Source organism: Anas platyrhynchos, chromosome 1 (assembly GCF_047663525.1).
Source record: "Anas platyrhynchos isolate ZD024472 breed Pekin duck chromosome 1, IASCAAS_PekinDuck_T2T, whole genome shotgun sequence".
NCBI classification, from domain to species: domain Eukaryota; kingdom Metazoa; phylum Chordata; class Aves; order Anseriformes; family Anatidae; genus Anas; species Anas platyrhynchos.
In genome coordinates this window covers 107,787,814-107,802,437 of record NC_092587.1, presented here as the reverse complement: position 1 = coordinate 107,802,437, position 14,624 = coordinate 107,787,814, and the positions used below count along the sequence as shown (strand labels likewise).

Below are 14,624 nucleotides of genomic sequence, written 5' to 3'. Positions count from 1 at the left end.
GGGCGCGCGCGCTCCGAGGCACCGCCGCTGCCGCCGCCACCACCCCCCGAGGCCCGGCGAGGGACTACAACTCCCGGCGGCCCCCGCGCGCCGCCCGGCCGGGCCGCGCCTTCCCAGCAGCCCCCGCGCTGTAGTGGTGAGGGTGGCCCGGGCAAGGTGACCGCGCTGAGGGGGGGGGGGGTGTTGATTAACGGCTAAATAACGGCTGATTAACGGCTAATTGCCGCGCTCATTACCCCGTGTACGCGCTGAACGCCCTGTTTACGTGTCTGTACTGGCGGCGGGTGTAGGTAACCGCGTTTTTTCTCGCTTTCAGCCCGACCGGCGGCGCCGCCATGGTCCTGCGCCAGCTGCTGCGCGTCCCGGCCCTGCTGCGCGCCGCCGTCGCGGTGCAGCTGCGGAGGAACGTGGGGCTCTCGGCCGTCGCCTTCAACAGGGCGAAGGAGCTCGACCCGGTGCAGAAGATGTTCCTGGACAAGATCCGGGAGTACAACACCAAGAGCAAGTGAGTGGGGGGTGGGGGGCTGAAGGCAGGGGCAAAAGTGGGGGAAAAAGGTGATTTTAACAAATTACGGCATGTGTTAATGTTGTAGTTGGGCCCTGTGCATTGCAGGTGTGCTCCTCTGCCAGAAGGCAACGCCTTGGGAGGTGCTGAGGTCACCGGGGAGCAGACTGGGTTCATTCAAAAGGCATCCGCTTTAATTCACACTCAGGATTTGCCTCCCTCTGGTAATGGAATCAGGACACCCCAAGCTGGGAGGGGTCCACAAGAATCAGCCAGCCCGACTCCAGCTGTGCTGCTCCCCTCTCACCTACTCCTACCTCTTGCACTCTTCCTTATGCAACCAACCACTGATTAACAGGCCTTTGATGGCATGACAGACCATGATAGGCATGATGCAGGGAAACTGTGAAGAGCAGTCTCTTGTTGAGTTTCTCTTTAAACAACCTGTGAGACCCCACATAAATCTGGATGAAAGCATTTCACATAATGTACTTAGCTTTAAAATTGGAAGGTTGGCATGATGATTTGTGTTTTTTTGTAGAATGTAATACTCTGGTGCAGTTTTTGCTGGCAGACTTTTTTGGTACAGAATGACAGCTTCAGCAGGATATATTCTCAGGTTTAAAGCTAGGTTTAGAGCAAGGGTTCGAGTTTAGCTTTTACATTTTGAAAGAACACCTGAAACCACTGACATGTATCAGAACTGCGTATGTACAAATGTATTCTGATACTTGGTGATACTATTTTTCTGTTCGTGGTATATCCTATAAGAATACATTTGGAAGGTGGTGCTGACAGTGTTGAAAATAGAAGACTCAAGTCCTTTCCTCTAGTTCAGGAGAAAGTTGCTGCATTACTACACTGACCATACTAAAACAGGTTTTTGGCTTGCTCACAAAAAGAAATTGAGTGTGTTTAACTTTGCTCTGTGACTGTTCCGAATGACAATTCTTGCTTTCCTGCAACACTTACTGATATTGTCATGGGTGAGAGAAGGCTTGCAGTTGGAAAGCTAACAGGAAATGTACGCTTCTTTCTCACCCTTAAAAAACAACTGATGTCTTACTTCTTAGGGTGTTACGGCACACTATATTTTTTTGCACACTGTGGAGCATGAGTAATCTGTAGAGTTACTATTTCAACTATTTTATATGTGTATCCCAAGAAATTCTTCTCTGAATCTGTATGAATTCATGGTGCCCTGTCTCTTGTTCTTTTTGCTTGTTTAATACTCAAGTCACGTTCTTTTTGCAAAACTGAAGTTAAGCTTTACTAAGATCACAATTCAGAAATAGTAGAGGTACAAATCACAATCTTGTCAAGAAGTCACATCTGGAACAAGTGAAATGCCAGAGCCCTGCAAATATGTATATTCATTGTAGTTTTGTGTCTTGAAAGGCTGCCTCTGTAGCTTGGATTTTCACTAATAGTAGCAAAAAGCCTGCATTTTACCCTGAGAATGTTCTTTATCTGTAAGATAGGTAGGCCCTAAGGTGTGTCATATCTCAATTTTTGGAAATGCTTTAAATTATTTGCTTTAGTTGATTGTCAAAGTGGTAATTCATAAATCACTATGAAAATGTAGAACTTCCACATAAAATTTCAGAACTGAACTGCTAATCAGAACTTCTCATTCTTTTTTTTAGGCAAGCTGGAGGGCCTGTTGATGTAGGCCCTGAGTTCCAGAAAGACATGAACGAATCACTTGCTAGACTTCAGAGGATGTACGGTGAGGGAGATCTAACCAAGTTCCCAGAATTTAAATTTGAAGGTGAGTTAATAATCTTACTGAACTTCTGATTGCAAGTAAAGTAACGCTCACTAACTGGTCTTCACATAGTTAATTCCCTTTTAATTTTTATCTGGACCATTAATCTCACATAAGATACCCTCAGTGAATATCCTGATTTTTCCAGTTAGGATGTGAACTTACACTGATGCTTGACCAGACTTGCAGAGTGAGCTATCTTAATTACCTTACACAGGCCCTAAAGAAATAGCCCCAGATGGCCTGTTGCTGGCATTTGTATTTCTCCCCAAAGAGGTCAGCAGACTGTAATTTGAAAACCAGTCTGTATCATCCAAACTGTGGTTCATAAACTTTGTAACCTTAGGATGTAAGGGCAAACGTTTTATTTTATTATTATTATTTTTTAATGACAGACTCTTTGTTGTTTCTCTTACTTTAAGAACACCTCAATCTCCATTGCTCTCAAGCAGCCTTACTTACAGTCAGGTTGGGAAGGGGGATAAGACATCTTTCATGTAAACAACCGGCAGCTGGGATTCCCCAGTATTTTGTGGGGGGCAGTGCGTTGGGGTTACATGGCAAGGTTTTGGTAGCAGGGGGCTGCTGGGGTGGCCTCTGTGAGAGGGGACCAGGGGCTGTCCCCACATCAGGCACAGCAGGTTGCAGCAGGCTCACAGCAGGGCAAGGCTCAGTTCATCAGTGGCACCTCTGTGGTTTAAGGAAGGGTTAAAAAAAAAAAATAACTGCACAGCAGCTGTGAAAGGAGTGAGGAAAATATGTGAGATAAAAAAAATTCCTGCAGACACCAAGGTCAGTGAAGGAGGGGGATGCAGACAAGTCAGAAACAAAGGAGTGAAGTTGAGCCTGGAAGACAGTGGGTCTGTAGGAAAGGTGCTTTTATTTTTTTTATTACTCACTGTCCTGCTCTATTAGTCTTGCACAAGTTGAGTCTGTTTTGCATGAGGGCAACTGATAAACAATCTTCTTTTGATCTTGAGTTCACTTACCAATGAATTCTTTCATCTTATTTTCTCCTCCCTGTTAAGGAGGAAGAGAGTGAGCAGCTTGGGAGGCACCTGGCACAGCCAGCCATGGCTAGCCCACCAGAGTCAGCAACCTGTAATTCTGATCAGACTAACCAGAAATTGTGGTTTAGACCAGGAACTCACCTTAATTTATTTTTTTTTTTGGTGGTATTTCAGTTGGATTGAGGAAGAATTTGGTGTCAAATTCTTACCGGTGCAAATAAAACAGAGCATCTGTCAAGTAGGATCTATGGTGTTTCTTTTTTTCCATTCCCAGTTTTAGGGATGTGGTTTATTTATGTTCAGCTTTATTTCTATGTAATATATGAAACAATACATATTAAAGTTCAGGATTTTTTTTCTTTTGTAATGAAACAATTCATGTGGTAGTAGGAACAGATCAAATAAATGGGGGGACACCATGACACCCATTCCTTTATCGCTGTTCTCTGTCCTTTTATCTAGGTTCAAGGAGTTCTCAAGACTGTGGCTAGATGCTTTATTTTTTGCTTTAGCTAAGATTGCTATAAACTGAGCCTCACCTTTCAGACTCCTGGTAGCAAAGAGAACAGGTATTAATAGCACCTATGTCAATACCCTTAGCTCTTTGAGTTTGTACCTTCAGCATCAAGAATTTGTTCCTCCTCGTTTTTGTATATTGTGGAAATTACCTTTTGCTGAGTGGAGTTGACATTGTGCACTCTGTTCACTTAATTCTCTATGAGACAAGAACCAAGAGGACAGAAGAGCTTGGTTGCTGCCTCTTGTATCAGAGCAATGTTGGAAGTAGTGGAGTCAGGTTGTCCCGTAACATTCTGGTTGATTTCTTCAGTTCCCTGTCTGCCTTTTTCCCCCTCCTCATGTGTTGTTGCTAAAAGGTGTTGCAGCAGAGTGTTATTAGGGGGCATGTGTGTCTTAAACCACACTATACGCCGCTGTGAGGTGGTAAGCCCTGCCTCTAGTGTAGTTTTTGTTCTTTTGTGCTGGTGGTTTAACAGCTGATGGGCAGCTAAGTAAGTGCCACAACACTCTTCTCTAACTTCTCTCTCCTCAGAAGGACAGACGAGAAAGAAAGCCTGTGGGTTGAGATGAGGACAGGGAGATCCCTCTCCAAGCAAGTGGAGGTGTAGACTGCAATGCATAAGAGCTTGTCTTGGCCTGCCAGCTGAAAGTTTAGTTTTCTTTGAATAGCAGATGAATGGTGGTATTTTAGGCTGGAATAAAAAGAAATTAACATGGCTTTTCTCTTTATTTGCCCTTCTTCTTTCTCCTTCAGAGCCCAACTTTGAGGAGACTCCGAAGTGATCCCTGCAGGTGGTACTCCAGACAGCAGTCTGCATCCAAGGAGTTGCTGAACATGGCATCGGTTGTAATTTAATAAATGTGATCTTTAAGTTTGATTTCAGAAGTGTGAAGTTCTTATGTGCATAGGAATCCTGGTTAGCTTTGATTATCAACTCCTACAGTTATTGAGGCAGTAAGTAGCAATTCTTACTGCTAAACTCCTTTGGCAAATAATGGTTTAGTGCTGAGAAGATTATAATACCAATGGTAATGCACCTGGAATAAACTATTTTTTTCTCTTGAGTTTGTGATATGTCAAGCTTCTGCAAGGAAAAAAAAAATACGAGAGAACCCTAAATTGGTAGCAAAGTCCAAGGGAGGTGAAGGACCTGCACAGCCAAAAAGATAGGTGCTCATTTTACACTGCATCAATGAATGCAAGTGAGGAAGGGTTACCCTTACACAGGGGAGTGAAACCCGTAAATGAGGTGGTGTAAAGGCAGTGGTGGTATTTAAACTTCAGTAACTAAGCTACTGACACAAATGTTTCAGGTTCTGAAGAACTATTTATTTGTAACACTTCAATAATTAGGGTCCAGATACTACAGCTTTAGTTGTACTGGCATGATTCTTCTCATAATGCAAATTACATATGCAGTCCACAGAAAGAGATGCTTCCTTGAAGAAGAGATGCTGTAGGCATTTTATGTTCGACAATAAAATGTTTGGGCCTCAATTACAAAGCAGCTTTGGTCTCCCAGGCTAGTGAGTTAAAGTTTGAGTAACTACTTCTAGATGGCTCTGGCAAACCTGGTACATTGTCAAAGTATGTGTAAGAACAGAATCAGAAGTGGGGGACAGTTCAAGCCCTTGACAATCTGGAGATTTGAGTAGTAGAAGCACTGGTAACAAGGTCATCTGTCAAAGTTGTTTGGATAGACTATTCCAAGCTCCAAGCGTGAATCCTTTATTGCTGCATGTGTACATCAACAAAGTGAGAAGTCATCACACAAATTGACTTGTATATTCAACTTAGCTATATCTTTAACTTAAACGGTCTGTTTTTGTTTGTTTTTATTTTTTATTAAAAAAACAATTAGGTCGACTAGATCTAAACAGTAGTAATTCCTACTTTCTGTATGTAGTACGTGGAAGCAATATTTACAGAGCAGAGGTCAAAAATCCCTTTGATATTTTTGTATAACAAGTAGTCATTTGATGTCCCTCACAGAGGCTGAAATCTTCTAGATAACAAAGGACTTGGTATGCTTGAAATCCTAAATGAAGGAAGGTCATACGTAAGTAATAGTTCAAGTATTTTAATCATATTAACATTTAATGTGCATTTCAGAAGAAACTCAGGCATGCAGGCTGAAAAGAAGCACACCTGAAATGCTGTCAGTTACTAGAATATGCTCTTTCTATAAAGGAAAGCCTACAGAATGTAGTTACACAGAACAGAAATAATACCCTATTAAAAGGTGAAAGTATGCATCGTTCTTCAGCATGCTCTGTTTTGATTAAAGGATTGGGGTAGATTTCAGAGAGCTTTCAAGCCTACTAGTGTAGCCTTAAACTGTAGATAGTGAAATTTTCTAGTTGGAGCTCCATTCTTTTTGCACCAGTTTGGAAAGCTGGAGCAATGTATATGCAATTAAATCCTTCGAGACCTCTCACTATGGAAATAGGAAAAAAAAAAAAAAAAAACAACAATCTCCACTTCTAGCTTCCATATTTAATCAAGCCTTTTTAACCCACATTAATCTTAAGAGGAACTAAGGCCCAAATTTCTGTCACTGCTGCCTTGGTGGTTGTTTGACTTGCAGTTTCTTTGGTTAACTAATATGCACAAGCACATCAAAGTGGAACTCTTCCTCACAACAAATGGCATGGTTAATGGACAATAACTATTTTTACTCCCCTTTCCCCAGGTGTTAGTGGCATGTAAGGTTTTGGGTGCATGCAAAAACGTCACAGATCTAAGGAATTTTGATGGCACCTGAAAATGTAAACACACTACCAAATGCAAAATACTTGCCTTTTCACTCATAGCTTGAGAGTTGGACTTCTTTCTGTTAATAGAACAGGAAAGGAAATTAGATTAAACAGTGACTTTTTTGGTGTTTGTTTTAGCTCTTCAACAACTTTATATATGAATGCATTTGTCCTGTTTTCCAGTAGTGTTTATTTTTCTTCTCTTAGGAAAATAAAATTACAAAATCTGTAACAAATCCACTAAACGCTTTTAGACAGCTGTCATTATCTCATGAACCACTGGCAAATTACCTTCTCCCTAGGCTGACCCTTCAAGACTTCCAGTTATGCTTCGTCTAATTCATGACCACTATAAACATCACAGTATTTTAAAATAGTATTTTTCCTTACTATATTGCTATAACCTGCCATTACCTAAAAGTAGTAAGATAAACTTTAAAATCAATAAATAAAAAATGTGGAGGCCATCCAACCTTCAAGAAAACATGATTTTAGTCCCGTGTGGGAGCACTAAAATAGATTGAGGAATTCTGACCTGCTAATAAGAATTACCGAGTGGCAATTCAAGTGCATTAAATAAATCCGTATCAAAGGAATAGACCTTACAACGTCTCTTCCAGTCATATTTTTACAAAACAACTCCTGAAGTAATCTGTAGTTATGGATATGGTTCAGTTTGGCCCTGAGCACCTTTTATCAGGTTTAGATGAGAAAAAAAAACTATGCCTCTAGCTGAGTTAGGGGTGTACACCATAACTGCAAAAAAGACTTGTCTCTGCACATTTATCACAGTAATAATAATTGATTTTCTAACCAGCTCATTGGTTCTAATGAGGAAACTTGTTGGCGTGCCAGATCAGGTTTATTTCAGTGTTCAGAAAAAACATTGTATGAGAATCAGAACAGAAAGACCTTAAGCATCGCAGTCACTAAGTCATCAGAAATGTAAATGAAATTTATGGTGACTTGCATATGATTTGTATAAAACATTAAGATACTTACTGGGAAGAACTTTCCTCTGCAGGAGGGGAAAAAAAAGAAAAATTAGCACAACAGTAGTTTCCTTACACTTGTGTGAAATATTAACTCATAGCTTCAGTTACTAAATGAAATTTCTCATTTTGATGTACTGAGCTTGAACAGAAAAAGATTAGGTTGCTTTCAAAGGTAGACGTTTTAAGTGAGCGTTGACTCTAACATCAGCTCTGTTACCCTGTTACTTTCAGGCAGTGGCCTTTCTCACTGACATTTGGGATCCCTTTTTGCTGTGCTGAACTCTATAGGCACTAACACAAATGCTATGGAGAGGTTGCTTGATGTCAGGCTTTTGCTAGGAATCCTCAAAAGCAAGCTGTCTCCATGTGCACTTTCACCATGAACCAGAAGAGGGAGCCCGTAAATCAGAGCTCGAAAAACTGCTTTTGAACTCCAAGCAAGCTTGTACAGCTTGTTTTCATGGTGTCTTTCTTTTCCATGCCCTCTTGAAACTAGAGCAAAGAGGCTCTGGAAAACAGGGTTCTGCTCGTTGCTTTTCCTAGATTGCTGTCTGCTGGCCTTATGCAACTGTACAAACATCTTCATTCTTACTGTATCTTTTATGGCAGAAGTAGGCAGAATAAAACCGTCTGCACAGTAAAGTTGCTGTTGTGCTAAAGAGTACTTTAGCTTAGGACCATGGAGCTACAGTCTTCATGAAAAGAAGGACATGTAGAATGACAGCCCTATTTTTTTGAAACAAAGGAGGAGTGATTTTACTGTACTTACTTGTAAAATAACCCTTTTTTTGGGCATAAAATACTCCAAGGCCACATAATGCCATTACCAGTGCCACGAATACTACAGCAGCGATGATGCCACTTACATTAAGGTCATCTGTAATTATAAAACAGAAATCCAATGCTGTAAGTTTTCAAAAGTTTTTTTTTTTTTCTTCCCTAATTACTGCAGGTTCCTTTTGTATTTATGGGTGTACTTCGGCCCAAGGTTTATAAATTAGTTACCAACATGCAGATGTGCATAAACTGTCTAAAAGCATTGCTGTATCACAGCCACAGTAAGAGGAGCACTTCATACACTTCAATCATATGTCAAAGTCATATGTCTCAGAGACTTCAAGATATTTTGCCTTAGTCTATTTAAACAAGTGTTTTCATACACAGTTTGCCTAAAATAACTGAAACAGCTGGTGAGTGTTGCGTCAGTCTTGAAGAACTCTTCAGGTGAATTATTTAAAATTTAATGTTTTTTAAAATTATTTTTAAACAGTGAGGCTTTTAAATTAAACACACTGAAGGAAAAAAAATATTATCACATATACTTAAAGTTAAATTTTACACTGGGCTACTCAAAAGTGCAGCCATTTCTATTTTGAAGATGACAGCCTATGCCAATTTCCCAATATAATTCCTAAATGCTTCAGGCAATCATCCATTTTAGCAAAACAAACAAACAAACAAACAAAAATACACAACAAGCAGAATCATTTTAATTTTTTGTTGTTATTTGATCTGTTTTTGTTATATGATTAATTACTTATATGGATCCTGACTTTAAGCATTCATTAATACATAGTTGGAAATTTTTCCACCAAACCTATCGATTTTTGTGCACTGGCTAACAGCAATTCAGGACTTGGGTGAGTATTTCCACAGTAGAGGAATTCTGTCTTGGTAGCTTGGTATACTTTCTTACAATCAACCACAAATTCATTAAAAGCTTATATATAGCAATTTTTTAACTAAGTTTAAGAAAGCACCAGACAACTTCTTTATGGAGTACTAACAGGAAATAGTAGAGCTGCTGCACGGTATTTGTTAGGACCTTTTAGAAACTTTAAACATCTTTTTTTTTTTTTCATAGCAAATTTGTAAGAGCTAATTTTATATTTTGCAAAAGCATTCACACATTTTGGATTATTATAGATTCTGGCCTTCTAACCTTTGCTTAATAACTGTATTAGTTAACCAATATTACAATTCACCTACACTGTGCAAGTAGAAAAGAAACAGGCAGCAGGACTGTTTTTCTTAAGTCAGGGTACATTCCATGTTCCTCTGGCAGGTATAAATGAGCTTTTTTTCAGCTAAAGCTCTGATCCGTTACACGACAATCTCACGTAAATGCATCTCAAAAGGGAGGCTATTCATTTAAAACAAACACCATGTAACAACAAAAGCCCTACAAAACACACACAAAACAAAACATCCCAAAAACAAACCAACAAAAAGACAGTGAGTGGACTGGTACATTATGCTGTACAACATCCACAAAACCATTCTGAATTGTTAAGGACCTCATATGAATACTGCTGCTCTGTGACATTCAGTGTTTCACAACCTGCTGGATATTGCAATAATTGTAAAGTACTCAATTAGGTGCTTTTTTTTTAAATGAAATTCAGTGAGACATGTTTGTGCTGCTAAAAAAGAATGCTTTGGGTAGCTACTGTAACTGTGTTTAAGGTGCTCTAATGTATGAATATTATTCCTCCCCTAAAATGCCATTATCAAACAGTAGTCTGTAATTCAGTCTGGTCTTAGCATCTCAGCTCCATCATGCAATGAAATCATTCCAATTGCAATTCCAATTGCTCTGACACATACCGACTTGCATTCGCCTCACTGAGCATTTCTGAGGTAATCCAATCCCATTGGAGGCTTCGCAGAAATACTCTCCAGTGTCATTCTTTGTAACGGTGTTAAATAGCTGTTAAGACAGAGTCCAAAACCATTATGAGAATGGGGAAAAACACATAAAAAATGGATTTCCTACAGCATAAAGAATTTGACATATCAACAGTTCATATTTAAAAAAATATATGAAAGAAAGTGAGAATTTCAGTTTCATGTCCATTTTGATCCTGCTCTCTAGACACATTCCCTAATACTTAACTTCAGTTACTGGTCCAAGTGGGTATTTTAAATGGATATTTTAACTAGATAGAGAATATGTAAAAGGAGATTCTTTTTCAGTGATCAGCACTTTCCAGTAATGTGTATTTTCTTAGACATGCTCCCATTTCAGAATCCCTGAAATCAAAACATTGTGTTCGTTTTACAAAATAAATAAATACCTAATAAATACTTAACATGGTAAGTATTAATAAATATTAATAAATACTTAACATAGTACAAAATATATTTTCCAAGCTTTTTTTCCCTAGAAATGCCACTTTCTCTGATTTCAATGGAGAAATGCTGAACTGCTTATGAAATACTATTGATGTAAAAACTCAAGTGAGAAAGCAAATAATGGATGCTGACTTCATGTCAGTTCCTGTGCTTCTCTGTATTTATTTTTATAATTAGCCCTGTTACATCTTCTCCCTTTAATATATTCCATACATTAAAACTAAGATTTTTCAGAAGCGATTAGTGATTTTGAGTAGCCCACTGAATTTCCACAGTGTACTGAAAGATCCACAGCACCTCGGAATGATTAGTTACACTGCAGTTTCTGAATTTGATCATGCACAAGAGCAGGATGTCCACAGAATGACCCTCCCAAAGAAAAATACCAGCTTACATTGCACTGTAAGTGGTATATAATTTTTATTTTTAGAAGGATCAGCTATAATGCAGTGCAGAGGTAGAATGGAATGAGAAAAAGATGGCTAGTTCTCGGGGGGAACATAACAGAAAACACAGTAAGCTTACTTAAAGCCACTACTCATTCCCCCTGACAACACAAGTACAAGACTGGAACCTTTAAATGCCACTGGATTGCTGAGACTCTGGACTGCCCTTGGTGCTTCTGCACTTCCACTGAAGTGCATGAAGTTGCTATTTTAGATTTTAAGGTGCTATCAAATATAACTCTGTTGACATACTAAGAGATCATTCTCACCTCACACTGACAAGGTGAAATTTGTCATTTATTTGCTAGATTCTGCTCATTTATCACTACTACAACCTTATAATTCACCCAGCTTGCCTATTACACTCAATCTCTCTGTCTTGTCATCGGTCTGAGGCAGAAACTGTACCTTGTACACGTTAGCACATTTCAGCATGACATTGATCTCTGACAGAGACCTTGTGCCTTGGATTAAGCCAAGGAGCATCACTGTACAACACTGTAAATTTGGTCTTCATAGCTGGTTATTACAGAGCTGTTGTGACACTTACCAGAGTGCCGGACTTTTTATTCATGGTGTAGGTTACGTTTGCTGCTCTTGCACTGCCTGTCCCTGTCTTTTCCAGTAAGGGAACCCCGTTCTTGTACCACTGGTACTCAGACGGAGGGGACCCCTCAGTCTCCTTACAGCTCAGTTCCACCACTGTTCCTGTCATTGCGGAGCTGGGTACCTCACATACCGGAGTAGTTGGAGGAACTGGAAAATGAAATTGCACTTGTTAAACAATCTTACCAGTACTGCCTATCTCACAACAGTTTGAGAGTTGCAGAGGAGGAGACCACTTGTGCACATGCTTAACAACTACCACCGCAATGAACAGAGAGGCTCTGGAGACAGGGTGGAAGGCAGAGTCCTGCTGCTGAAGAGCACTGTAAAATTCCTGAGTTTCTAAAAGCAGTGGAAGGCAGAGGTTTGCTCTCAGCCTCCCCCACCACATGCTGTGTCATCCTGTCTCCAATCTATACATATTCATCCAAACCCTCGGTAGCTTGTTCCACTCCTCTGCAGAGGCCTCTGTGGGACCTCTTGCTCCCAGACAGAGAAGGGATGTCTCAGTGAATCTGGAGTCCAGCAATTATTTTTTTTCCCCCTCATTAATATTTAAAAACAGAAGTGGATAAGAGTAAAAAGATTTCTGTATAAAAAAAAAAAAAAGTCTACTGTGTTTTGAAAAGCACTTGTCAGGAAGAATTAACAAGACTGGTCATCATCAGAGCCATGGTGTGAATCTCAAACAGAAGATGAAAAGCAATTGTCTACTACTTAAACAAACAAACAAACAAAAAACCTAGTATTATGCCCACCCCTCCCTGGACAAATACTTGTTTAGCATTTTCTTCCATAATTCTCTGAGCAGTGAACATCAGTGTGGAAAGAGTTCAAATACTTTCTGTAGGTTTTGCTGGAGTATTCAGAGAGATTTCTGTCAGGTTCTGCATCGCAGATGCAGGACAACTCAGCTCTGTCATTAATATGAAGGTCTTTTTTCCAATTTTTATTATGTCAACAGAAAAGGAACTTGATTTTCTTTTGGTACCTTGAAACTATCCAGAAGAAAACTAACGGTGACGAGGAATGCATGTTACATTAAAAGCACTTTAACAAGTATTCACAATTTCTTGGTTGACTTTAAAATAGAAAGCAAAAACTCTAAAATCAAAACAAGACACACCAAACACCCATAAACCTTCAAAAAGGTTTGTGCACAAGACACACAGGAACCCACCACTCTCTTCAGGCTCCAAGATCTCAACTTTAAATTAAGAAGCTACATTTAAAAAAGGAAATCTGTTGGGAGAGTGGAAGAAGGGAAGAAAAAGTGTGGTTATCTCATTATTGGAGTTAAGCAAAAGTTCATGAATTTATTATATTTTATGAAGAAATTTGAGAGTATTTTTAAATATCAATTATTTTTCTAATAAAAAATACAGAAACCTCAAAAACAAATACTTTCCCTCCTCCTATAAGGCAAAAAAAAAAATAAAGAAAGAAAGAAAACTACCCACCAAGCATTAATTAACTGGGAAAAAATAGGAGGGATGATGTAAGAAGAATGTGCTCGGTATTCAGTTTTCCCTCCTTTTCTCAAAGGGGGGAAAAACAAGCAAGGAAAAAAAAAAAAAAAAACACACAAATAATAATAAAAAAAATAGTAACTTCTGTCCTGTAAATGAAGTCCACAGACTGCTAGCTGGCATAATGCAGACACTGCAGTAGTTTCTCCTTCCAAAAACAGGAGGAGACTGGAGCATTGGAACGAACTGCTGCTTTGGAGTATTTGATAAGTGTTGACAGATGCTGACTTTCCAGTGCCAAACATCATGATCAGTTTATCTACATTCTCAGCCACTGAGTGACTTCAGTTTTTGTAGAAACAGACATTTCACCATCACATAAATCAGCATACTTGCTAACTTCTGACAACAAAGATACACATTTATATCAATAAAGAAACTAATTATGTTCTTTGAACTACATTACAGAACATGAATCCATGCATGAACATATGTTTATAACCCAACCCAAGGAAGACTAAAAAATCTAACAGGCACACACTATATGGACAACCCTGCACGCAACACCTCTTGCCATCACTCAATTTCTTTACAGAAGCCCAAGTAGAAAAAGTTTCTTTCTACCCAATACTGTGAGAGTAATGGTAGCCTCTCCCAGGCGTTGCCCCTCTTCACTCTTTGCGCTGATTTCACAGCGGTAAGTCCCAGAATCCTTTCTAGTCACATTCCTAATACGGATTCCTGTATTCAGCATCTCTGCCCGGTCTTTAAGGTCACCTTTAAAAGAGAACAAACAGTGGTTTCTGATCATCGCTTATAGAAAACATCTGTCTCACTGGCTTGCTCTGAAATCACATACAGTTTGTGCACTATTGCTCATTTATTCAGTGTTAGCTGTCTATCACCATGGAGCAGCATGTAATCCCCCTCCCATGACATTAAGAACCTTCCATAAACTTGTCCATTTAGTCCAAAAAAAAGAAACTCAGTTCAAAAACCTATATGACATTTTTTATTTGGAAGATGAAATGCGCTTTTTTTGTTTGTTTGTTTTTGGTAATCTGTGGACATTTCAAGAAAGCATGTATAGATTTAGTCATGTGACAAAAAAAATAGTAATTTTCCACTTGGAGGGATGGCAATCACTTACTTCTCTTACAGAAATGATTCTGACCACAGCAAAGTATTTGACATTTTAACCTGGCAAGAAAAAAACTGAAGGAATTAGCAAAGGATATTGCCATCGGACTTCCTATAATGAGATTTTCTTCATTTTACATCTTGTTATGAAATTAAACTTACTTGCACAAACAGAATCATGAGTTCTAGCATCTTTTAAAATGAAATATATGCAGAAAAAAACAAGTTCATCAACAAGATCTACACATCTTGCAAGCTCTACAAACCAACAACA

General features: G+C 39.2%; 2 protein-coding genes across 3 annotated transcripts in view; one reads left to right on the top strand and one right to left on the bottom strand.

Moving 5' to 3' along the window:
• Nucleotides 1–20: 20 nt before the first annotated feature.
• ATP5PF (ATP synthase peripheral stalk subunit F6) lies at nt 21–4,680 on the top strand. The gene is made up of 4 exons (XM_027449266.3): nt 21–156; nt 317–505; nt 2,152–2,276; nt 4,557–4,680. Exons 2-4 carry the CDS (start codon nt 336–338, stop codon nt 4,583–4,585), a joined length of 324 nt encoding a protein of 107 aa, XP_027305067.1. The 5' UTR covers nt 21–156; nt 317–335; the 3' UTR covers nt 4,586–4,680.
• Nucleotides 4,681–5,110: 430 nt separating this feature from the next.
• JAM2 (junctional adhesion molecule 2) overlaps nt 5,111–14,624 on the bottom strand; it is a 34,603-nt gene continuing 25,089 nt past the window's right edge. The window contains exons 4-10 of one of the 2 annotated variants that reach the window (XM_027449265.3): nt 13,835–13,987; nt 11,686–11,891; nt 10,162–10,264; nt 8,324–8,431; nt 7,562–7,577; nt 6,603–6,636; nt 5,111–5,841 (exon numbers count right to left, since the gene is read on the bottom strand). In XM_027449265.3, coding sequence (XP_027305066.2) covers nt 5,809–5,841; nt 6,603–6,636; nt 7,562–7,577; nt 8,324–8,431; nt 10,162–10,264; nt 11,686–11,891; nt 13,835–13,987 — 653 coding nt within the window. In that variant the 3' untranslated portion in view covers nt 5,111–5,808. The remainder of the gene's footprint in view (nt 5,842–6,602; nt 6,637–7,561; nt 7,578–8,323; nt 8,432–10,161; nt 10,265–11,685; nt 11,892–13,834; nt 13,988–14,624) is intronic. The other variant, XM_038187800.2, reaches the window with a different exon arrangement.

Bases quoted from the DNA above. Each gene is read 5' to 3' on its own strand.
- ATP5PF (XM_027449266.3), top strand. From the start codon at position 336: ATGGTCCTGCGCCAGCTGCTGCGCGTCCCGGCCCTGCTGCGCGCCGCC. The intron at 506-2,151 runs GTGAGTGGGGGG...TCTTTTTTTTAG, and splicing joins GAGTACAACACCAAGAGCAA to GCAAGCTGGAGGGCCTGTTG. The intron at 2,277-4,556 runs GTGAGTTAATAA...TTTCTCCTTCAG, and splicing joins CCCAGAATTTAAATTTGAAG to AGCCCAACTTTGAGGAGACT.